Source organism: Ochotona curzoniae, unplaced genomic scaffold, assembly GCF_017591425.1.
Source record: "Ochotona curzoniae isolate NIBS_2020 unplaced genomic scaffold, NIBS_Ocur_1.0 scaffold_2453, whole genome shotgun sequence".
Lineage (NCBI taxonomy): Eukaryota > Metazoa > Chordata > Mammalia > Lagomorpha > Ochotonidae > Ochotona > Ochotona curzoniae.
Genome location: NW_024467094.1, coordinates 10,107,265 through 10,131,358, shown reverse-complemented (window position 1 = coordinate 10,131,358; position 24,094 = coordinate 10,107,265). Strand labels below are relative to the sequence as shown.

Sequence of the window (24,094 nt, the reverse complement as noted above, 5' to 3'; positions counted from 1 at the left end):
GGCTGGGGGAGCCCTGTGCTTACCAGGAGGCGGGCAGGAGTCTGATCCACAGGCTGGGCAGCCTCCCATTCTGTCTACTGCCCAGTCTTCAGTACCAGGTACCCCAGCTCCACTCAGCAGCCAGCACCAACTATGTTATATCCAGGGCCTCAGAGCCCTTTCTGATTACTACAGGACATTTCCTTCAGTATCTCATTGGCTTTACAATCACATGCCCGTGCCACACAGCAGGTGCAGGGCCGGAGAACCTCACTGCCCGGGAGAGGAGCTGAGGTCACTAGCCTTACGCCCAACACAGACTGAGGCTCCCCCACAGCAGCAACTGTGCCGCTGCACTTGGCCTCCAACTCCAGGCTATCTGTGCTCAGAGATGCCCTCTTGCCCTCCCCTGCCGTGGAGGGCCTTGTTTGGGGCAGGGGGACACAGGGCCTACAAGGCTGTACCAGTACCTGAGGCCATGTCACTCCCCAGCAGGACCCTCGGCACTTCCACCCCACATCCCCCCCTGGCTCCAACACCCTGTTCTTCCCTAGGAGGGGCCCCAGGGCTTACCCAGCTGTCTGAACTGCTTCCTGAACCCCAGGTCAGTTGTTCTCCCTTCCTCCCCTTTCACCGGCCCTAACAGCACGTCTCACAATTGCTGTCCCACTCAGGAGGGCCTTAGGGACAATCTGGATCCTTCCAGAAACATGAGCCAAGTCAGTCAGTGCAGGAGAGAACACACCTCCAGCTGCAGAAAACAGACACACAGACACACTGTGAAGCCCTTTTTTTGTTGAAACTTAAGAATAGGCTTTTATTGTGTTTAGCTCACTTCCTGGGAAGTTAATATTTAAAACACTCGCAGGGAGCTTTGCTTATTACTTGTGCTGCCTGCAAAACCCACAGGCATGGACCCATAGGGCTCCAACCACCCCTGAGCCTCCTTCAAGGGAGGCCCAGGCCACGGAGACCCCTGCAGCCATGGCATGTGGCAGGTCACTCGCCTCACACAGACTCTCCCCTGGAATGCCCTCCAGGACAGCGCTGAAGCACTCTGCGAACAGTGGGTCGTTGAATGCCCAGGGCCAAGGAGCCAGGGATGACCCCATCCTGCTCCCGGCCCCACAACAGATGGAGCAACTCAAGCACAGATGTATGTACCAATCGGGACAAGGCATGCGAGTGCGCTGTGTGCAGTAGATGGGCACGCACAAGCCGTGTGTACATGGAGGTGCAGTGGACACCCATGGGCACGTGGCTGCGGCAGGACCCAAGCCCTCCTCCAGTCCAGCACCCCACCTCCTGTACCGTTGAAACCCCACGCGGCAGCCCTGTGCTCAGAGGCCGGCATCACCTCCTTCCTCAATCTCTCAAGAGTGTCTATTTGGTCAATAAATTCCGGCCAAGCAGGCCCTGGTCCCGCAGAGACAGTCTGTGTCCACACCCGCTCCAGCACTCCCGCCCCAAGCAGGTTCACTGTTGACTGTCCCAAGGGTGAAGCCATGGGCAGATGCGCTGCCTGTGCAGCAAGCCAGTGTAGGCTCAGCGAGTAGATTCCAGTTACTTGAGTGGGGACAGGGCCACAACCCTGGGTATCACTCATTAACCCCAGGCCAGTGGCAGCCCCTGGTGGCCCTTCGGCAGGCAAGGAAGGAGGAGGCAGGTGACTCCTGCTTCCATCTCATTTCGGTTCAGCCCAATTTCTGGGTACTGAAACACAGTTCAATCCTCTTGGTCACATGCTGGGAACGATGCAAAGCTGTTGGCCATCCCCACACAGGGGGACTTCTCCTGCCACCCCTTGGGTTAAAGCACACTGGCCCTCTGCCTGGTGAGGCCCAGGTACACCTGCCAGACAGAGCCTCCAGGCCCACATCTGAGGGGGGCATGGCACTCCTCCACACAAGGGCTCTACACTGGTGCTAAGCCAGGCCTCCACCTGCCCTCTGGGTTTTTCCTGCCCCAGGCCTTGCCAACCAGCCAGGCTCTGGGTACCTGGCTCCACTGCAGGGTGGGTCAGGCCAGGGAGAGTGCACTCGGCCCCAACCCCCCAACCACCACCATGGCGAAGCCCCGGATGACACGTGTCCCGATGATGTTGTCCCTGGACGTGCATGCGCGAGCTCATGCAGCACGACGGGGGAGGAGGAGCCGGGAGAGGGGGTGTGGTCCCCAGCCCGCTGCCCACGGGGGCGGGGCGGCTGTTGTGGGAGGGCCGTGGGCCTCTGGAGGCGCAGGGTGAGCGTGCTGCCGACCGGCCCTGGGCGCATGCAGGGACTCAGGATGCAGCCTCGTCTTCCTGGACACCGGGCAGCTCCGAGCTCTTGCCTCCTTCACCACATGTCTCTTTCCTGTTCAGGGGACATGAGGTAGGGGAGCAGAGGACCCTCAGAAAATGCCATCTCACAAGGTATTCAACCCCCCACATCCCTCACCAAAGACTCCTTCCAAACCCAGCTTATGTCCAGTCCCAGGCACACCCTCCTGGGGCTCCCCAGCTGGTCCCCAGAGCCTGTCCCTCGCTCAGCCAACTGACTCCCATGCAGGTCCAGGGCCTTCCACATTGGCCCCAAAGAGCACCCCCTCCCCAACCCGGGTATGGAGCTGGGCAGAGAGCCTTCCATTTGACATCTGCTTTGCCCAGGGCACAGTGAACAGTTCCTATACATCAGTCTTTTTATCTATTTTTATTGGAAAGGCAGATTTACAGAGAGAAGGAGAGAGTGAAATCTTCAATCTGCTGGTTCACTCTCCAATTGGCTGCAACACCCAAGCTGCACCAATGTAAATCCAGGAGCCAGAAGCTTGTTCTGGGTCTCCCACATGGCTGCAGAGTCCCAAGGCTTTGGGCCATCCTCCACTGCTTTCCCGGGTCACAAGCAGGGAGCTGGATGGGAAGTGGAGCAGCTGAAACACACACCGACACCCATTCAGGATGCCGGTACTTGCAGGGAGAGGATTAGCTGGTTGAGTTATCACACCAGCCCCCTAGCGGATTCTTCTAACTGATTTTCCCCTCCCAAGACCACCGTCAGGGCTGGCACTGTGGGACAGTGGGTGAAACCGCTGCCTGCAACCCCAGCATGCTACTACCAATGATCCTAGATCATTGGTAAAAAACAGAGTGTAAAAAACAGCCAATCAAGGGCAAAAAGAGATGCTGCTAAGGTACAGTTGGCTTCTGAGATTAAATTTGAGTCCAAGTTCTAAGATTTTACAGCTGAAAAGCATTAAACGTGGAGCAGGCACAGTGATGGAGGATAAGCCTCTGACCGTGGTACTAGAACCTCATATGGGCGTCAGTTCACATCCCCGCTGCTCTACTTCCAATCCTGCTCCCAGCCTGTGAGCAGCAGAGAAGGCCCCATGGGACCACATGGAAGCCCAGAAGAAAACTGCTGGCTCCTGGCTTATGGCCACTGGGGAATGAAATAGCAGATAGAATATTTCTGTCAATCTATTTCCATAAATATTCCTTTCAAATGAAAATAAACAAGTCTTAAAAGAAAAAAATAATAATAATAAAGCTTGAAGCCCACCATCAGGATCACAGCTTGCAGGTATAAAATAACCGTGGTTGGCTCATCCTGTCACTAGGGGGCGCTGGGACACAGGCACTGAGCTAACCGATTTGCTCAACAGCCCCGCAAGCACCTATTGTCCAGATGTGGAACAGCTTCCCCTGTCACCCTCAAAAGTGGCGTGGTTGGACGTCAGGTTATAAGCGATCCCTGCTATTAGACACAATTCCAGGATTCAGGGCCTACAGACCCAGATGAGTTCAAGGACCTCCAAACTCAATCACCTCACAGAACGCATGGGAAGCTGCAGCTAGGGCTACGGGGCGTCCCCAGAATGGGACAGACACCAGTGCACCTGCTGTGAAGGGACCCCACCTTCTCAGGAGCCTCCTAAGAAATTCGCATCTGGTGCCCTGCACAGGCACAGGTGCCAGCTCTCTCATGCAAGGTGGGGGGCACCGGGGCTCTCTCAGGCCTGTACCCACACTGTAGGCCTCAGGGAGGGACATGTGGGCAGGCTGAGGACAGGCTCACAGGGATTTGGGCAGCACCTTTTGTCCTGTGAGGTGGCACACCCATACAAGCATGTGATTCTGCCAATGGGGTGGCCGTGCCCTGGCCAAGTCCTTTGATCAACCACACTGCCTGGGAACGTAAGCACCCATGATGCCTTGCCTTGGCACATGGCCTCATATAGGTGGCCTGAGCCTCTCAGTAAGGCAGTGTGGACAGGGCCCATGAGCAGCAGTGCCCTGCCCCACAAGGCCTTCTGCAAGGGGATATACCCTTGCCGGTGATCCTCTGGGCCCCCAAACCCCAGGTGTGGCATATTCAGAGCCCACCAAGAGGCTCAGGGGACCTCAGTGGGGAAGGTGTAACACAGAGAAGGCATCCTGTCCCCTGGCGGGAGGTGAGTGAGGGTAGCTGGGTCTGGTCCAGAAAGGAACCTGGCCTGGAGGACAGCTGTGGACAGGACCCGGCTCTGAGACCTGTTGGTGGCCTCAGGCTCCAGGCTTGGACCACACAGCCTAATATCAGCAGTGTTAACTCCCTCCACCTGACCCCCGACTCTTATCCCCCAGGAAACTCCCACCAGCTACTCACGGTAGCAAGCTTCCAGGAGCTGACATGGAGCGCTCTTCCCTCCGTGCTTGCGACTCAAACGGGTTCCCAAAGGAACGCTTTCTCAGCATGGACTTGACCAGGATCTGCGGGGCATAGGTTGCTGTGAGGGGGTGCCCAGACCTACCAGCAGCTGATCCATACCACCCACCCCGCCGGCCAGCAGAGGGAGGTCAGCTGCTGTAATGCAGGGCTGACCCACTGTGAAGGACAGAGGAAGCAGCAGTGTAGGGCGTCAGGGTCAGGGAGGGCAGAGAACCAAGGCCCTGCTGCCAATCTCCCCCAGGCCAGCACAGCTGCCCAGTCCCACCCTCTTACCACCGTGGTCCAGCTGGGGATGACCTTGACCGAGTTCTTGACCTCCTCCTCGGTCACCTCCACCACACTGCAATGTTCCTCCTCTGAGGGCAGAGGCTCCTCCCCATTCCTCGTCACCCAGGGGTGTAACTGTGGAGGCCAAGAGGACAGCGATGGGCCAAGGTCATGGGCATGTGGTCATCCCACCAGCAAAGGACTCAGTACAAAAGCCCCCAGGCCGACACACACACACACATACACACAGCCCACCTCCCCAGAAAGACGAATTGAGGTCTAGCTTAGCCCAAGACCTCTAGCTCCCCTACTTTGATGTCTGGCACCCCGATTCTAGTTTCAGGGTTCTTGTCCAGCATCTTCAGGATCAGGTCCTTGAGTTCTTCGCTGACCTCTGGCCTGATGAGAGGGAAGAAAGGAGAGAGAGAGGGAGGTAGTTCATGAGAACCCTCCCTGCACCCCACCTCAGGCTCCCAAGGCAGAGTTCCAGAACAAGCACAGGGGTGCCCTTCCCAGGGTAGGGAGGGGCAGTGACACGGTCTCCCTCTGACAAAGGCCACAACACACACGGGGCTCTGTGGGAGCCGGACGCCCCCCAGGGAGGGCAGACGCTGAGGATCACGGAAGAGAAATCAGCTGGGCAGACACCAGAGGCCTCCACTCTCCCCTCCAGACCCTTCCCCCGACCTAGAGATGGCCAGGAAGGCCAGTGGTGAGCAGACTGGCACACAGCCACCCAGCCTGCCCTGGCCATGTCCCGGCTCCAGGTCTCCAGGCCTCTTGCCCACCAGAGTTCATGGAGAGCCCCTACCCTCCTGGGGATGAGGACCCCATTTGGGGTTGCAGCCTTGGGCTTCCTCTGTGCTTCATCCCTTCCCTAGCTACTGTGCTGGGAGACAGTAGGAGAGCAGAGCTGGGCAAACAACAAGCAGGGGAAACAGACAACCTGGGGCGGGTGTGAGGGGCTCCAGCCCAGTGCAGGGTGGCCCCCTGGCCTGTGGACTCCGGAAAGCCAGGAGAAAAGCTCCAAGCAGGAATCTGGTCGGACAACTCAAGCCTCACCAGGGCCGCGCTGGAGGGAGGCCGGCAGTCAGCAGAGTACATGACTGCACAGGTCTGGGGGGCAGCACTACAGCCCCAGGTGGGCAGATCGGAAGCACCCACAGAGAATAACTCCCATTCCTGCTTCCAACCTGCCCCAGCCCATGTGCAGATAGGAGAACATGGAGTTGGGGAGCTCAGGCCAGAAGCCCATGTGGCTAGGGCTGACCTCAGGACGGGCAGGGAGAAGCAGGGAAGCCTCCCAGAGAGCCCCTGGCTGAGAGAATGTGGTCACAATGGGAGAAGCAAGGGGCTGCAAGTCCCGGCCCCAATGACCATGTTCCCCCTACAACTCCAGGCTGGTACCCGGCCACTGCCTGGTAGGGCCAGTGGTGTTCCCCTTGAGTTCATGGGCTTGTGTCACTGATCCTGCAGTGGAGGAGTGGCGTGCCTGTGTGATTAGGGCCATCCCAAGGCCTACCCCCAAGTTCTACCCCCTACCCCATGCAATGACACCTGCTCCTGACAGTCTCAGAGACCATGGGTTCCATGATCCCAGCCCTCCATGGGCTCAGCCCTCCTCCCCGCCCCCCACCACGGTGGGCAGAGCTCTACAACTAAATCCCCAGCAGGGGAAGGAAGGAGGCCCAACTCACTGGTCAGGGAACACCACAGCTTCGTTCTTGATCTTCCTGTGCAGGGCCAGGATGTAATCATCAATGAACGGGCACTGGGGGCAGAGAAGCAGACAAAGCATGCAGACCTTGACAGCCAGCAGGACGGGCCCCTGGGCAGCTTGGAGCCCCCCAGGAGACGGGAAGGAGCCCATCTAATTTGTCCTGAGCCTGCCGTGCTATAGCCCATATGTGACAATCAACTGAAACAAGGGGTTGCTGGGGTGACCGTGAGGCTGGGGAACCCACCCGCCCCCAGCAAAACCACCACCCCGTGCCTGGAGTTGGGGGGACACATCCACTGAGGTCCCCGGCTGCCCCTCAGTGCGGTTACCTGAGGGCTGTGACCTCTGGGCTCCAGATGTCCCCAAGGTCCAGCCTGCCTCCCAGGGCAAAGGTGGAGGACAGTGTGTGGAGAGAAAGAGCAACTGAATGAATGGTGTCAAGGGATGGAACAACCCAGTCAGCCAGCACTCACCTTCCCATAGACAAAGCAGTACAGAGTGATGCCGGTGGCCCACACGTCCAAGGCCTGGAAAGAACATCAATCCTCCATGAGGCACCAGCACCCCAGCCCACCCGGCCCCAGTGAGCTACGGGACACAGTCTCCTTCCCCAGGCAGGTGTTTGCACCATGCTGGGCCCTGGACTGAGCTCTGGGGACACAGGGATGACCAAAACAGGGTCCCTTTTCCTGCAAGAGTCCAGAGTTTCCTTAGGACAAGGTCCAAAGCAGACCGGCTTCCGTCTGAACAGGTGCAAAGCCTCATTCTAGCTGTCCCCAAAACACAGTGCATCCTGGAAACAATGGTGTGTATACTGAACTCATGCTCACTAACGCAGCTCTGGCTTACAAGGGTCAGCCCTTCTAACAGTCCACTGGTCAAGCCCCCAGCCACCTGTTTCTGTGGCCCTGCTATAAGCACTGACAGGTGCCCCCATGCCTTGGATCTAGCGCTCACATCACTCCCAGCCCCTACCCTGCCATTCTCCCATCTCTCCCTCCCTGCCCCCACTACAGGTGTTCCACTGAACCAGTCAGAATGCCAGACACAGGCAAGCTGGCAACAGGCTGCAAGGGGTCTTCTCTCTTCCAAAACTACCAAGGTCAGGAAAGACAAAGAAAGGTTGAAGAACCCTTCCAGACAGGACAAGGTTACCAAAGACAAGTGACTGCATCAAGTGACCTAGGGTTGGATCCTGGGAAAGTTACAACAGGGGCCCATGGTATGGCATAATGGCTTAAGCCAGCGCATGTGAAGTCAGCATCCCATACAGGAATACCGGCTTGAGTCCTGGCTGTTCTGCTTCCAATCCAGTTCACTGCTAACAGGCTTGGGAAAAGCAGCAGAAGAGAGTCCAAGTACTCAGGTCCCTGCAGCCATGTGGGAGACCCTGCTGAAGTCCCAGGCTCCTAGCTTCTGCCAGGCCAGACCCTGGTTATGCAGCTATGTGGGGAATGAACCAGGGGATGGAAGATGGAAGATCTTTCTCTGCCCCTCCCTCTCTCTCCGTCACACTACCTTTCAAATGAATAAAGTCATAAAACCTTTAAAGAAAACAAATAGCACGAGTGCACCTAAATAGAAGATTAAAACAAATCAGATAAAATGTCGGGATATGGGATTTATAGGATTTGTAAATTTAGAATCGTATCAAAATCAGAGCCAAGCCTCTGGCTTTGTAGTTACCACATGGGACACCCACTTCACATACTGGAGTGCCTGGTTCAAGTCCCAGCTCCTCCACTTTCAATAACGCTCCCTTCTCTGGAGCACCTGAGAGCCAGCAGTGTGCCGCTCAGTACTCAGGCCCCACACTCCTGTGGGAGACCCGGATGGAGCTCCTGGCTCCTGGATTTGGCCTGGCCCATCCCTGGCTGTCTTAGGCCCTTAGAGGGTGAACTGGTAGAAGGAAAATCTGACTCTCTGCTATCCACATAAAAGGAAAATACATACATTTAAATAAATAAATAAAATAAAAGTTTTAGACTATATGTCATTTTAAAAATGAATTTCTCAGAATGAAACATCATGAATTATATAAAAATAAGACATGGTCTAAGACCTCAGTCCACAAGCTTGTCATGAGCTCCTGAGCTATGCAGGCTTGCAAACACTTCCTAACTGGCACTTCTTGGGACAGTCAGTACCTCACAGGTGAGACGTGCACACCCAGGGAGCACACCATGCTGGGGTCACCACTCAGGCAAAAAGCCTGTCCTAACCAGGGAGAAAGCCCGAGCTCCGAGGTCATCTCATCGCTGCTGCCCACACCCTACTGGGCTCTGTCCCCAGGCCCTCAATCCTCTCGCCCTGTCTCTGGGTGCCACCTTGTACCCAACCCTGCCACATCCAAGGTCAGAGTGCATTCCCCACCCTGCCCGAATCCTGAGTCTCCTGCGCTCTGGTCCATCCTGAAGGGCAGGCAGCGGTGCTGTCTTCATTTCTGCCTGTCCCCTAGCCCAGCCCAGAGCCCAAGGCACAGCAACCAGGAGAAGCTATCTTGGGGCCGGACCTAGGGGGCTGCTGTGTGGTGAAGGACTGGAGGGCAGAGCTGAGGAAGCGCCATGGAAGAGGGAAATTGGTTATATCCCAGGACACAGGGCCACCCTCGGGGTAGAAGCTAGGTCCCCAGGGCACGCAGGGACAGGCTCTGGCCCATGTAGTCACCTTCCCACTGAAGCTCTGGCCAGAATCAGAAATGGCCTCAGGGGCCATAAACGCCGGGGTCCCAGCCGTGCTGGACAGCCGCGCATCGCTGCCCTCAAACTGGTTGCTGACTCCAAAGTCGGCGATCTTCACGTGCCCGTCATCCCCCAGCAGCAGGTTGGACGGCTTGATGTCCCTGTGGACAATCTTCTGGTAGTGCACTGCGGACAGGGGTGCACAAGGGCTGGCCCGGGGCCCTGCCAGGACCCCTGCCTGCCCTCACAGGCCCCAGCATGCTCTCCTCCCAGGGGAACCTCACAAGAGGGTGTTGCAGTTATGCATCATTGCACAGGGCAGGTGACGGAGGCTCAGCCCAGGCTGACAGCGGCAGAGCCACCCGGCCAGGGGAAACATGGCTGGAGGGATGGTGGGCCAGCCCTGAGAGGAAGGAGCTGGAACAAAGACACAGCCCAGCGGGCTGGAAGCCTGTTCTACCGCATCACGTGGAGATAGCCAGAGACATCCTAGCCTACAGGGGGCATGGACACCACCCCACGGCCTTCCACCGAGGACCCCTCTTTCAGCACACACCCTTCCCTACATCAACAGCCCCCAAGACGACAGTGAGGGAGGATGAGAGGGCAGAGCATGTGAACACCAAAAAACAATGGCCACAAAGCCCACGGCACCTTCCCCATGGCCTCCGGTGGGCTAAGCACCCACCAGGGACTCGACACCCACCCATGAACACCCAGGGCAGGGGGAAGGGTGGTCTTGAGGTCTCGTCTCAAGCCTCAGCCTGAACTCCAGCTCTCCATCCCTGTGGACATGCCACACTCGGCTCTGCCAGTCCATCCACAGACGGAAAGGCAGATCAATACCTCTCGCAGGACATCACAGCAATGGAGCAATGGCTCGGCTGACCCAGAACCAGATGTCTCTGCAGGCAACCCCCACCGCCAACGAAAAACAAACAGCAACAGGAAGCCCGCACCCCTCCCCACTCTGCTCAAGGCAGATGGCTAGTGGTCAAAAACCTCAGGCTCATCCTCAGACCCTGTGTCCAGCTTATCAACATGACCAACGGTACCCCAAGCAGGAGGCCTCTCTGCTGGGGAGCCGGCACAGCCCCAGCCTGACCACAGGGCCCTCCTGGGGCAGCCTTAACTCTCCTTTCTTGGGGAATCCCTTTAGCCGCAGGATTATGCTGCCTGCATCCTATTCCAGGGTGCATGGGGTCCATGCACCGGACTCCAGCTTCCTGCCTAGGCAGAACCCTGGAGATGGCACAAGTGACCGGGTCCCTACCCTGAGGTCCTGACTCCCGCCCACAACCCCTGGAGGGTGAACCAGTAATGGGGCCTTGGTTGTTGGCCTCCCTCTACATATGCCTTCAATAAATAAACAGAATGCTTTTTCTCCCTCTCCCTCCATGGGCCGAGAATCACCAAGCAGCTGGGCACGACACCCTGCTGCTGGCGCTCACCTGCCAGTCCAGCCCTAGGATAAAGCAACCCCCTGCAGAGAAGCCCCGCCCTGTGCTCCTGGACCATCCTGCCCAGGCTTTCTTCAAGCACCAGGGGAGACCTGCTTGTTTGGAAGCACAAGCAAGGGCAGGCAGCAGGTCTACTGCAGACAGAAGGAAGGGTCTGGAACAGGAAGGGGCAGAGCCAGGCGGGTCCGGAGCGGGAGGAACATCTGCCACTGACCACACCCAAGGCCAAATCTCCCCTTCACACCTCACACGTCCAGCCTGATATGAGGTACTGCCTCACAAAGTCCTCCCCACAGTCTGCCTTGGTTTCCCCACATGTACGAAGACACCATCATGGCCCCTGCCACTGCAGGCTGCACTTTCCCTGGGTACCCACAATGTGCCCAGGGCCAAGCTAAGATGTTACTGCCACAGGTGGTGCCTGGCCCCCAACCCCAGCCACAGCCTCTCCCTAGACCTCCCTGGCCACCCCGCCTCCTTCACATGCCCTGCCCACTGCCACTGCACTAATCCAGGCCTCCCCATCTGTCACTCAGGTCAGGGAAAGGGCCCCTCCCTGGCCAGCTGTCTCGCACCCTCCTGTCCAGGGAGGCAGCTGTCAGAGCCTCCTAAGCCACTAATCCTCTGCTCCAAGCCTTGCGAGGCCCCGAGGACACCACACCTCCACAGGCCTGCCCGGCCCTGATGCTGGGGCCTGGAAGGAGCGTCGCCTTCCAACCCTCACCTCACCCATGGCAGCTTCCACTGGGTGGAATTCTCCCTGAACACTCCCTCTCCCCCTGCAAAAGTACCTCCTGATTTCCCTCTGTGCCACTGCCTACCATACTTTCTCCTCCTGCACCACACCCTGGTCAGTGAACTCCTATTCATCCTCCAGGGCCCTGTCACAAGTGGCCTCTTCTAGGAAGCCCTGCCCACCCCACCCTACCCATGACCCACTAAGGCCGGGCAGCCCCAAGCTGCCCCAGGCTGCTGGGGTTCCTTTCTCTTCAAGGAGGCTGAGAAGCCAGGTCTGGGTCCTGGCCACCTGTCCACAGCTGGCCCTGAGCAGGTACCCATCAATAACTGAAATGAATGAAATGAGTGAGCTGGCAGGGAGCCCTTGGTGGTGGAACACCCCAGGTCCCAAGCAAGGACAAGGTTCCCTTCAGTATCATATCTCTTGGGGACCTGGGAAGAGGCCAGGCTTGGCCAGGACAGCAGCAGAGGAAAGACAGAGGCAGAGCATCCGACAAGCAACACCAGCACAGTGACAAAAACCAGGCTCTGCCAGGCACCTGGCACCAGCCCAGCACCCATCAGAGGCCCCAGCTCACATCCCTTTGTGAAGCCCTTGGCCCCACCCACAGGCTCGCGCCACGCCCCCACTAAAGCTGATTGGCAGATTCGTGTAGACTGACAGGAAAGGCCCAGTCCTCCACTCACAGTACTCCAGGCCCAGCACGATGTCCCGCAGGTACAGCCGGGCTTGCTCTTCGGGAAAAGGCTTGTCACAGGGCACTTCCATGACAGGTCTGTGGGGAAGGACGAGGGCAGGGCTGTTTCACTGGAGTCTGGCTGAGGATAAGCGGGTGTGAGGGGTCAGGACATCCCATAAGAGTCCTCAGAGCTAAAACAGACATCAACATCCCCTTTCTATCATTCTCATCCTGAATGAGCTTGGCCAAGAGGTCATTGGTAGCCACATTTATCAAGCGTGAGCCAGACTCTGCAGATGATCCCGAGACCAGTCTGCAGGGTGGCAACTGGTTTACCTTTCCTGATTATGTAGAAGTTCTCAGGACACATTGCGTAGCATCAGACAGCCACACAGAGCCTTGGTTCACAGACAAGAGAGCCAGGCCGCCTTGCTTGCTCTGCGCAGGGGCCCTCACAGGGATGCTACTCCCAGTCCCCACCGGTCTTTTAGAAACACTCCCTCCCCACCACCACGCACCCCTAGCCCAGGCAGAGACGAGCCACAGCCTGGCACTGGTTGGGGAGTGTCTGTTCTCCCAGCTTCACACCCACCACTCGACAGTTGCCCTGCAGAACCACGCAGGACAGATGTGCGTGCGTTAAAATGCCGACCGGCTGCTGGGTGGCCTTGGGCAAGGTGCTTGCCCTCTCTGACCCTGCTTCCTCCCCGCAATGTGGAGTCCAATCCTCTCCAATCCCAAGCTTACGGGAAAGCACCTCTGTGGTCTGAACACAGGAAGGTGGACCGGAGCCCATCACGACATCTGAGCCTGAAACACGCTCTTCCTTCTCCCTCCCCCACACCCACATCCTCCTCCTGAGGCCCAATTCCTCTCCCAGGGGCCTCTCCAACCGCTCTGGCTGCCCTGGGCCCCACCAGTCTTTAGAGATTGGTCCTCTTCGTCTCTTATTTACCCCAAATCATAGTGCTCCCTGAAGACAGGGCCTGCGCCTCTGACTTCCAGAGGAACGAACCCTGGGGCTGAATGACACGGGGCAACAGTGAGGGGTCGGGGAAAAGGCCTGGATTGGAATACACCTGCCTGTCTGGGTCAGGAAACTCACCCCTTTCTCAGGAGGTCAAACACTGAAAGAAACAAGAGAGAAGGAAGTGAGGGCTGGCCAGTTGAGTCAGGTTCCCCTCCCTGTTCCCAAAGGCAGGAGCGGGGTGGCATGCAGGCTTTCTGGGGGACAGACAGGATGGGGGCCCGGGATATCAGAGGAGCCTGTGCAGCAGCTCAGGGTCTGCTCCAAGCCTGCCCCGGCTGAGGCGCAATTATCCTCCTTTTGCAGCTGGGGAAACTGAGGCACTGCACTCCAAGGCCTCCCGCCTGCACCTGTCCTGCAGAGGCATCTGCAGTGGGCAGTCTCCCGAATCCCTCTCCTTTCAGTGGACCTGCTCCTGCTGGGCTGGACAGGGGACCCCAGAGCTGGAGAGTAAGTGGGCACTTTCCTTCTGCCCGCCCCCTACCCCCAGAATAGCATGTCCACCCAGCCCATGGACCTGCCCCAGGTGAGCAGGCTCCTGTGAAGGGGGCTGCAACACTCACCCAAATATAGGTTGTCCTCAGCTGGATCGTCCAGGACCTGGGCGAAGGGAGCACATAGGCACTGGGGTGAGGGGATTCTGAGCCCTCCTAGTCCTCTCAGCCCCAGGAGCTCTCCTTGTATGCCCTGCAGCCACCCTGGACACAGAGCAGGAACTAAACAGGCGCTACACAGGGAAGGACTGCCACATTCCCCCATGGCCTCCCGCAGTGCACACAGCATCCAGACCGGTTCCAGCCCCAACCTCAGCAGCTGAATCCCCACCTGCTCCCTTGGTGGCAGCCCCACACCAGGCCAGGGATCCCCAAGATTCAAGTGCTAGTTCACACCTGCTCTCCCCACCACCGCCTACCTCAATCAGTTTGACCACATTCACATGGTCCAGCTTCTTCAGGATGGCGATCTCCTGGTACACCCGCTCCAATGGCAGTAGCTGCTTGCCCGGGCCTCCCTGGGCAGCCTGGGACCCTCTTGGGGGTGGGCGACCTGTGACCAGGAAGGGCAGTCATGCCACTGTCCTAGCAGCTGGGCCTCATTATGGCCCCACATCAACCGGCCTCAAGGGTGGAACAGTACAAGGAAGTCCTAGTCCAGGTGCATCCTCAATCCAGGGCTTTGCCCCCCAAATCTTAACCATGTCCAGCCAGGGACAGGGGCCTCCCTCCTCCACCTCCCAGGCAAGCAGTCTCTACCCGGGCCGGGATAGACAGGCACCTACGTGGAAAGCCATACTGCTTTAGCAATTTCTTCTTGGAAAGAACCTTCATTGCCTAAGGAGGAAAGAAAGACAGACGCATCATCGTGGGCAACCACCAGAGCCAACATAGGCTGGGGAAGAATGCATGGGCAGAGATGGTGAGAGGGAGTGTGCCACTGGCGCCGGGCGCAGGCTGCCGGGGAGCGTTAAGCATGGCTGGCAGTTGGTGCTCTCTGCCATCCAGCTGCCCTCGCCTTAGAGGAAGCCAGTCTTTGCTTGCACAGCCCCAGAATCAGGAGGCTCAAATCCTGTTTGGAGGCAACCTGTTTCCCTTGTCTTTCCTCATCCCCCTGCCAGACCCCTTCTGGCCTGTAACCCTCCCCCTCCCCCCAGCCCAGCCCAGAGACTCACATAGTGTCTGTCCTCACTTTCATTGTACACCAGCCTCACCACGCCGTAGGCCCCCTACAAACACACACCAGTCAGCCCCTCCTGGACATGCCAGCCCCCCCACGGGCCCAGTTTGGGAGACGTGGAGCCTGCCAACATCCCATCTCTGTCCTGACAGGCACTCCTTTCAGGCAGGTGGAGGACAGCAGGGGAGGGCCCTGCCTGGCTTGACACAGCCCCCCTCCCAAGCCTCCTTCAGGCCCTCCTCATCCACCTCCCATCTGGCCCCAGGTACCCTCTACAGAGGTGGCAATGCCTCCCAACATAGGTTACAGCCTCCCTGGCCCTCTCCCTGACACCCTCATCCCCTCCAGGCCTACCTTGCCTATCTCACTCTGCAGCTTGTACTGGTTCAGCTGCACACAGTCCTGAGGGAGATACAGAGAAGGCATCAAGCGCGGCTGGATGCAGAGGCAGCACTCTGGTTCCATCTCAGGGGTGTTCTCGGAGCCCAGGCCTGGCTCCGGGTCCCTCATTCCCAGCACCTATAGGGCAGGAGGCCCTGGGGAATGCCAAAGTGTGCACGGCAAAGGCAAGGATGTAGAAAGAAAATGCTCTCACTGCTGCCTGCACTCTGGGTACCCTAGTCAATAGCAGGTCTTCCCAGAAGAAAACGTGTGAGCAGGCCTCTGTGGCCAGGATGACAAAGATGAGAGACCATCAGCAATAAGACAAGAGAGCCTTGCTTCAAGCACAGGAGGCTTAACCTCAGAGCCTGGAGCTGTGATGCAGCATTTTCAGTCGCTGTCTACAACATCAGCATCCCCATACGGGCTCCGGTACAAGTCCTGGCTGCTTCACTTCCGATCCAGCTCCTTGTTAATGTGCCTGGGAAAGCAGCAGAGGATGGACCAAATGCTTGTGCCCCTGAACCCATGAGGAAAACCTGGATGGCATTCTAAGCTCCTGGCTTCAGCCTGGCCCAGCTAGAGCCACTGCAGCCATTTGGGAAAGTGAGCCAGCAGACCAAAGATCTCTGTCCCTGTTTCTATAAATCTGCCTTTCAAATAAATAAGAAGCAGCAGCAGCTCAGCTGATGAAGTCTGCACCTGCTCTGTATTCAAGTTCACTCTCAGGTCCAGAGGTAAGGTGGGGCCAGTGGGAGCCCTGAGCCTGGTAGGGGCCAAGACCAAGCAGACATTGAGACCCAGGGTTGGAGCGGAGGGGAGGTGAGGATGGGGATCAAGCTGGCTGGAGGGTGGGCGTCTCTTCAAACCTCTAAAAAGAACTTGGGGATCAGGATAGGGGCAGCAATGGCAGGGTCCAGAGGAGCTCCTGTGGGGATGGGAAGTGCCCCCCTGTTGGGAAGTGAGTACCCCAGCTCTGAAGGTATCAGGACAAGGCTAGCAGGCTGTGGGGCCCAGACAACACGGGACAGAAGAGGGTCTTCCCTGTTGTGTGTATCACCGACCTCCGCGTCTGAGATGGCCACATGGTGGGACTCAATGGTGGGCCTCCGCCAGGTCCGTGGGGAAATGTGGCTGGCAGGCCCTGTTGCGTAGGGCCCAGCCCGGGCCTCCAGGCAGCTTCCAGCTGGCCGCTCCTGCAGTGAGAACTTCCTGGTGGAGAGGCTGGGCCGGGCCGGCAGGGGTCTTGAGGTGTTGCCAGGGATCACGGAGGCTGCCCTGGGCCGCGGCGGAGGTGCCACACCAGTCCTGACTGGCTCAGGGCCGCTGTCCGGCTCTTCTAGGCAGGTCACATCGATGGCGGCCACTCGCTCCACCAGTTCTGTTCGGGGGTCCTGGCAGCAGACGGCAGGACCTCCCTCCATGGCCTCCGTCAAGGGCGCCGTCTTCTGCGTGGCCGTCCCGGGAACCTAAGAGGGCCAAGAAGATATGGGTGTCACACAGGTCCTGGGGTAGGGAGGCCAAAGCCAGGCTCTGCTCCCATGGAGTCTCAGCCCTGTAGGTCACTGCCCTCTTTCCAAACCTCTGGCCCAGCTCTTCCTCTGCTTGGTCACCAGCACCCACAGGCAGCTCTGCCCCTAGGGATGGAAGGTGTTCCAGCTCCTCATCTGGCTCCGCTGCACACCAACCCTCTATGTCTCAGTATTCCCACTTGTAAGATGGGCATACAGTCATTTCCACTATGCTGGCTTCACAGCTGGCAAAGAACCCGATCAACTAAAGGCAGGGGGCAGAAGACCACAGGCTCCAAGATGCTTAGAGGAGAGGCCAGGGTCACTTCAGGCCCCTGGGAGCTGGCAATGTAGAGGGCCAGCCACCTCCTCCAGGGAGGCCTCCCTGCCCATCTCCCCCTCCACTGCTGTCCCTCCCACTAGCACCAGAGGGACACAGCATCAGTTAGGAACAGGCAACTTCTGTGGAGGCTGCCACACTCCACAGTCATTCTTTCCTCCCCCTGGCTTCTCCCTCCAGTTTGTTCATGGGACTGAAACATTGGCCCTATCTGCCCTGGGCTCAGGCTGCTGCCCGCTAGCCAGGCCTCACAACTGTACTTAATGTGGTCTGGAACGCACCCAAGTACCAGGCCAACCTGCAGCCTCAGGAACAGCATCTCCCCCCAGCCCCCAACTCTGCCCTCACCTTTGGCCGTGAAGCTGAGCAACACCCAGACCCCAGGCTGAACCCCCAGGCTCAGATGGGCCCCTCCTCGCCCTCCAGAATCTTCTCCGGAAAAAGGAAGTGAGCGGACTCCTGACCCCTCTGCCCTTCCTGTCTGGGGTAAACTTCCTGTGTGCCCCAACCTCTCCAACAAACACACACACACATACACACATACACAGAGCCACTAGGAACACACGGGGCTCATGGGTGTCCTGCCTGGCTTATCCCTAGTATGCCCGCCCCCCTTGCTTTGACAGATGGCGTGAGATAGGCCTGGCTGCAAGTGCCCTGCCCACTTAGCCACCCACTAGGCTGGGACTGGGTACCAACCCTGCCTACCCACCATTCATGGGGGTCCCTGGTCACCCCCTCCTTGCCTTGGAGCTTCGGTCTCCTCATATGTAGTATGGGTGCTAAACCTCCCCCCACCCAACTCCCAAGGCTGTAAGCAAGAATGCATGCTTAGCATGCTGTGTGCAACAGTCAGGGGCTGGTGGGGGAAAAAGCATGCAGACTGTCAATAGAAAGACAGGGAGCCCGGAGGGGAGGCCCTCCCCACAGGCTGTCCACCCAGCTCCCCTTCACTGTTCTCCCCTCTTTCCCAAGCATAAACTCCAAGAGATTAAGGGCCTTGGGTCTGCCTGTCTGGAACATGATAGGAGCTGGACAAATAGCTGGGAAAATAGGTGGTTGCCATAGTGACCACTACAGCCCTGTCCCCATTAGACAGATGGGAAGGCAGCTTCAAAGAGGTTGACCCTCAATAGGCCTCGGGCTGCAGCCCCCATGGTGGGGAGACCGAGGGGCACCGGGTTCCCAGAGAGGAAGCCACGCACTGCCTGCCCAGGCCCCTACATTTATTCCCACAGGATTTTCCTGAGCAATTTGCCAGAGCAACCAGAAGATGCCCTCCTAGAACCTAGAATTCCCCACCTCTCCTCTAACAGGAAAAGTGAGGCTCAGTCAGGGGCAAGCACAGGCCTGGGGACCCCACAACAAGTCAGGGCAGAAGCTTCTTTCCTGCTCCAGCCCAGTGGGGAGCCCCTGTGGCAGCAGCCAGGGGCCGGCCTTGCTGCTTTTTGGGTGTTCCCCACCTGCAGAATGGGGCCGGGGTGGTGAGGGGTAAAAGAGCAAAGGCACAGGACCCAGAAAGGAGCTCAGACTGGGTCTCCGCCAGCAGGGCAGCTTGGCAAATGCGAGCTGGGGCCTGGCTGCTGCCGCTGCTGCCGCTGCTGCCACTGCTGCTGTTGCGGTCACTTGGGACACACTGTGGCCCAGATGGATGCGCGGGCGGCCGAAGGCGGCTGTGACGGCTGACGTCAGGCACCCCCCTCCTCCCCTGCCTCCCGCCTGGATCAAATTCAGGTGACTAAGCAAGGCTGCGAGGGAGGGAGGGAGGGAGGGAGGGAGGTGGCTGGGGAGGCCCGAGGTTCCTGCCGCGTGTCTAGGCGACAGTGCCCGGTGCCTGAGGCTGTGCCTGTGAGGGCTCAAGGCAATGTCTGTGCAAGATGAACTGTGCAATCAGGGGCATGTCTGTGTGTGTCACGCATCTGTGCAGTCTCACCGTGGCCTGTGAGTGTGTTCAGCAACACACGGCTCTGCGGGGCTGCATGGGCTGGGATGGGGGACGATGGGGGCTGGACCCCAGAGATGAGCCTGGCCCAAGCAGGGCCTTAGCAGATTTCTCTACTCAGCAGGTAACCAGGGATCATGTGGGCACACAGAAAAGAGGGACAGAGAACACAGGCTGGGACATAGGAAGGATTCCCAGGGACCAGTTTTTGCCCAAGTATGGCCAGGCCTTCCCTGTACGGGAAAGCGCCCATTCACCATTCACCCATTCAGTCTGGGGCTGTGCTAGCTTGCCCAAGTCGTGTTGCCCTTTGGAGCCTCAGCCTGGCCTGTATGTGAATTGGGCACTGGCTCCTGCTCTGCCGACTGCTGGGACCCAGAAGCAGTCTGTGCCTGGAACCACATGGAGCTGGGATGCATCCATGGCCAGAAGTCACAGATGGAATGTAAGGTGCCAAGTAGAATGGCCACATGCCACCTGATCCAGCTGCCCCTCACAGACTGTGCCCCCTCCTCCAAATGGGTCCCCCAACTTCAAATACCCGTTCTGTTCCCAGACATGCCCTGCCTCTGCCTGGCCCCTCGGTGGACATCCAGAACCAGCCAGGCCAGCTCAGCCCTTCTGCCACCCAATTAGCCCTGGGAGGAAGGGGCTGGGGGGGGGGGGGCTGAAACCCAACACAGTTCAGCCTCATTCAGAGAGCTGGAAGGCCACTAGCAACCCCATTGCATGGATGGCAGCCCAGCAGCGACATAAGCCACTCAGAGTGGCAGGGATGGTGGCCACCCGGGACTGCCATCCCGGGCTGCCTCCCTGGAGCCATGTTTATGCTCCTGACGACTGTCTGGGCGGCCTTGGCAACGGGTGGCCTCCGCAGTTCCCGCCCCCTCCCAGGATGACTCAGTTCCCCCCACCCCCACCCCTGGGGAGGCCCAGGCGCCTGCCAGTGCCAAGTCATGCTTGTGGATGCCTGCGGGGAGGATACCCCCCTCTCACTGTCCTTGGGGAGCCCCCAGGTGCAGAGGAGGGATGGGACAGCCTCTTCCCTGCCACCACAGAGGGCAATGCTGTCTCCAGGCTTGATCTGCCATCTCTGTCCCTATTCCTCTTCAACTGCTCAGGGCACCCAGTCCAGCTTTCTCCAGCTGGTCTCCCACTCCACACTCCTGGGCAGTGCGGTCCCAACAGCCCCTGGTTCAATAGTACCTTCCCGAACACACCTGCCCGTCCCCTTCCACAGAGATGGGGGTGAAGGGCTGGAGGAGGGGGGTCAGTTCCTACCAGACTTTAGCCAGAAATTCAGGAGTCCCCCCACCCAGCCCCCATGCACTCTCTCCCCACACTTAAACGCTCGGCTCCTGCCCCGCACTCTACCCCCAGCCTCCCAAACTGCACACTTTGTTCTGCTGCCAGGCCTGCGTACAAGCTGCGCCTTCTGCCAGGAACACACCTCCTACTCCACTGCAGCCCTGTGCTCAGCCACCGCGTCCTTGGAGCCCTTTACCCACTGCCAGGCGGGGAAGCTCACCACGCCAAACCCCAGAGAACGCCTAAAAGCCTGGACAAGTAAGTGTCCGGCACAACAATTAAGATGCTGCTTGGGGGCCTGTGACCTCTAGCTGAGTCCCTGGGTTCGAGTCCCAGCCCTGCTCCTGACTCCAGCCTCCTGCACACACTGGGAGGCAGCAGGTGACAGCTCAACCACTTGGGCTCCAGCCACTCACCTGGGAGACCAGAGCTCCCAGCTCCTGGCCTTGACCTGACCCAGCCTAAGTTGTGGTAGGCATTTGGGTGAATAGAAAAACCTCTCTGCCTTTCAAATCAAATGAAAATAAATAAAAATTTTACTAAAAGGAAAAAAACAACCCTTTCCTTTCTCACTGCTCCCACGAACACCACACTGGTCCCTCTGCCCCCAGTCTCCTGCGCCTCCCCCCCCCTCACCAACGCCAGCTGCCGGCAGCCTTCATAACACAGAGATCTGCCCGGGTTCTCCCAGCCAGGGCCTTCCAGGAAATTCAGGGGCAGGAGACTGGGGAGCAGCCAGGGATGCTGACAACGCTGGTTCCTGAATGCCAACCCCGGGGGGTGGGGGGAGTGGCACGCCTTCCTTCACTGAGCACCTGCTATGCTCTGGCTACAGAGAGAAGGCAAAGTGACCAAATCCCAGATCTCACACAGTCAACTCAAGACGTCCAGGGGAGCAGGTCTGAGAAGGCGACCAACAGCACGAGGTCCAGCAAAACCTTGTGGATGCAGAATTTCAGGGCAGCCTTCCGAGGGGAGGGAGCAAGCAGCTGGGGCACGCGGGGACAGACAAGCGCAGAAGTCTTCCAGCAGAAGCACCCACACACACGACGACTTTTGCCCCCGAGGGCTTAGGGAGGGAGTCCTGCAGGAGTAACACTGGATCCCAGGACAGACTGTCAGGTGAGGGAGAGGAGGCAGCTTCACGGAGTCACCTCCTGACTTCCGCTGCGGGGTCTTGGTTTTGCATGCAAAGGGGGCTGTGGACAGAAGCCAAGGAGACCCCGAACCCAGGAGAGGAGAATCTGGAGCAAGGTGGGGGAAGCCGGCAAGGACCAGGTCTGAAATGGGTTCCTTCCGTCACTGTGCGGGCACCGGTGCCCAGAGCACACGCGGGTCCGGCACACACAGTGAGTGCTGAAACTGCATGTCCAGAAACGCACCTCAGGGCACTGACCAGGCCTCCCCGGCGGTGACCTGTGCCCCAAACTCGGCACGCCACCGGCCGCGTGACCCACCTTCACGTGCACTCCGTCCTTTCCAGCACCCCCCTCGCACACACGCACACGCACCCACAGGCACACTCCCCTGTCCACGTGACACACGCAGCCCGCCTCCAAACATCACACACAGGTCGTGGCGCACGTGCGCACCTGGCGGAGCCACCGAAGCCGCAGCGCCCGCCTCCGCCGCCCCCCGCGTCCCATTCATCACCGCCCCCTGCTCTCCCCGTCGCAACCCCGGCTCTGCAAGGCACACTCACGACAGGGCCGTAGGAGGAGCGCTCCGCCCGAGCTCCACACGTGGGTACCCCCGCCTGGGGGCCCACTCCACGTAGAAACACTGCTTCCCCCAAGAGCCAGGCCGGGCTGGAGAGCGCGTCAGGTCCCGCAGATCGGCGCTGGGGACCGGACGCAGATGGCGGGGCGCCCTCAGCGAGGCGGTGCCAGCTGTCCTGGAGACACGCCGCGCAGCCCCGGCCCCGCAGACAGCTCCAGTCCCGGGCTGCCTTCCGTCGTCGCCACGGCCTCGCAGCCCACCTCTCTCCCCCGGCAGGCTCGCGGGGGGCAGGTGTCGGCGCGTTCGCCCGCCCGCTCCGCCGGTCCCTACCTGCACGCGCGCGCGCGCCGCGGCCGTCTCCGCAGCCCGGCGGGCGGCCAGGCTCGTTCCCGCGGCGCGCGCCCCGCCCGGCCCGCCTAGCCGAGCTCAGACCGCCGGCGCCGCGGGCCGCCCCGCCCGCCGCCAGCCCCGGGCCGCGCGCATTGGTCGGGGCGCGCAGCCCAACGCCAGCGCAGCCCAATCAGAAGCCGGGACACGCATCCGCCAGACTCCGGGGATGGAGGGGCGGCGGCGGCGGGCGGAGGCTGGGAGGGAGACCCTCCCCTGCGGCGGGGCCGGGCCGCGTCACGCCTCCCCGGGAGCCGGAGAGAAGTGGCCTGGGGTCCCCCACCCAGAAGCCGGGATAGCAAGGGCCCCAGCGGCCGGGATGGAGGGGTGCAGGTGTTTCTCCCCAAACGCTTTGTTCCCTTCCCTCCCTACCCCCGCCATCCCGGTCTTCTGGGGGCGACAGTGCCTCCTCCCCTGTTGTGAGGCTCAGTACACGCGTGGGACCCACGAGGTAGAGTTTGACCACCAGAGAGGAGGTCAAAGGAGGAACAAAGGCCTGAGTGACAATCTCAGGGGGTTCGCTTTGTACTGGCTGGGGTTTGGAGGTGGTTTACCACCCGGTGCTTAGGGTGGGAGGAGGGCACGGCCTAAGGACAGCAAACTAGACAAAGGATGGGTGCCAGCTATCCTTTAGGGAAAGCTCCCAGGAGGTGCCTGCACACACACGCCGTGAGCTGGAACTGGGTCCAGTGGCCAGATCCGGCTACAGGAGGAGATGCAGCTTGCATTGTAGGCAGCCACCTGGCCAGCAAGAAAAGTAAAGGTCATATCGCCATAGAGAAAAACAGATTCTAGGAACAGCTCACAGGGACCTCACCATCGCTGAGCCAGAGCTGGAGCAACAGGGCCCCACGGCGTTCCAGGCTCCATACAGAACCTGGTGGGTGTCTTGTCTTACCCCAGCTACGACTCAACAGAGGCGGCTGGGCTGGCAAGTTGAGCCACTCCCCACACCCACTGCCCTAGGGTACTCCTGAGCTGTGGCAGGGCAGCCCAGAGCCCAAGCCCAACTCGGCCCCTGTGCACCTGAAACCGGTGCCTGGGAAACCAGGAGCCATGGATCCTATCTTGGGGGTGTTGGGAGGAAATTTTTTACCTAAGACGGGCGGGTGGGAGGAGCTTGGGCAGCAGTTGTTGGCTACTGGCAGGCCAAGCAGGGTCTGGGCTGAAGTATCCACTGGGATTTGGCACCAAGGACCCTGCTTGGTGACCTTGGCAAGGGCATCAAGTTGAAGCTGGAGGTGGGGGGCGGAGGCCCATGGCAGAGGGAAGTGTGAACTGGTCTTTCTGGAAGGGCAGCAATGGAGGGAGTGAATGGAGCTGGTGGGGCAACCAGGAGCTGGGAGGAGGCAGGAGAGAAGAAAGCTTGGGGCGGGGTGGGGGTGGGGGGAGGAGGAGCCCTTTACTGCTCAAGCAGCAGGTGAGGAAGGCGGGAGGGGCAAAGGCAGGTGGATCACAGAGTAAGGAGGGGAAGGGGAGGAGAGAGTCGTGTCTTGTTAAATGTGAGCCTTGGAGAAAGCAGGCAGAAGGTCCAGGGCAGGGGCCAGCCCTCCTCCCTGCAGGGATTTCCCGGGGCTGCCAACCCCTTC

General features: G+C 59.4%; 1 protein-coding gene across 2 annotated transcripts; it reads right to left on the bottom strand.

The window, feature by feature from the left end:
* Positions 1–1,661: 1,661 nt before the first annotated feature.
* Positions 1,662–17,658, bottom strand: CAMKK1 (calcium/calmodulin dependent protein kinase kinase 1). Of its 2 annotated transcripts, none has more exons than XM_041001375.1 (16): positions 17,498–17,658; positions 16,363–16,767; positions 15,272–15,319; positions 14,913–14,966; positions 14,523–14,574; positions 14,157–14,290; positions 13,807–13,843; positions 13,322–13,343; positions 12,224–12,312; positions 9,325–9,524; positions 7,131–7,184; positions 6,635–6,708; positions 5,249–5,336; positions 4,944–5,072; positions 4,608–4,711; positions 1,662–2,333 (listed from the first exon to the last, which is right to left on the bottom strand). In XM_041001375.1, exons 2-16 carry the CDS (start codon positions 16,720–16,722, stop codon positions 2,261–2,263), a joined length of 1,518 nt encoding a protein of 505 aa, XP_040857309.1. In that variant the 5' UTR covers positions 16,723–16,767; positions 17,498–17,658; the 3' UTR covers positions 1,662–2,260. The 2 variants fall into 2 exon arrangements, with proteins under 2 accessions (XP_040857309.1, XP_040857310.1); XM_041001376.1 differs by lacking the exon at positions 1,662–2,333 and adding an exon at positions 2,850–2,889.
* Between the last annotated feature and the right edge of the window lie 6,436 nt (positions 17,659–24,094).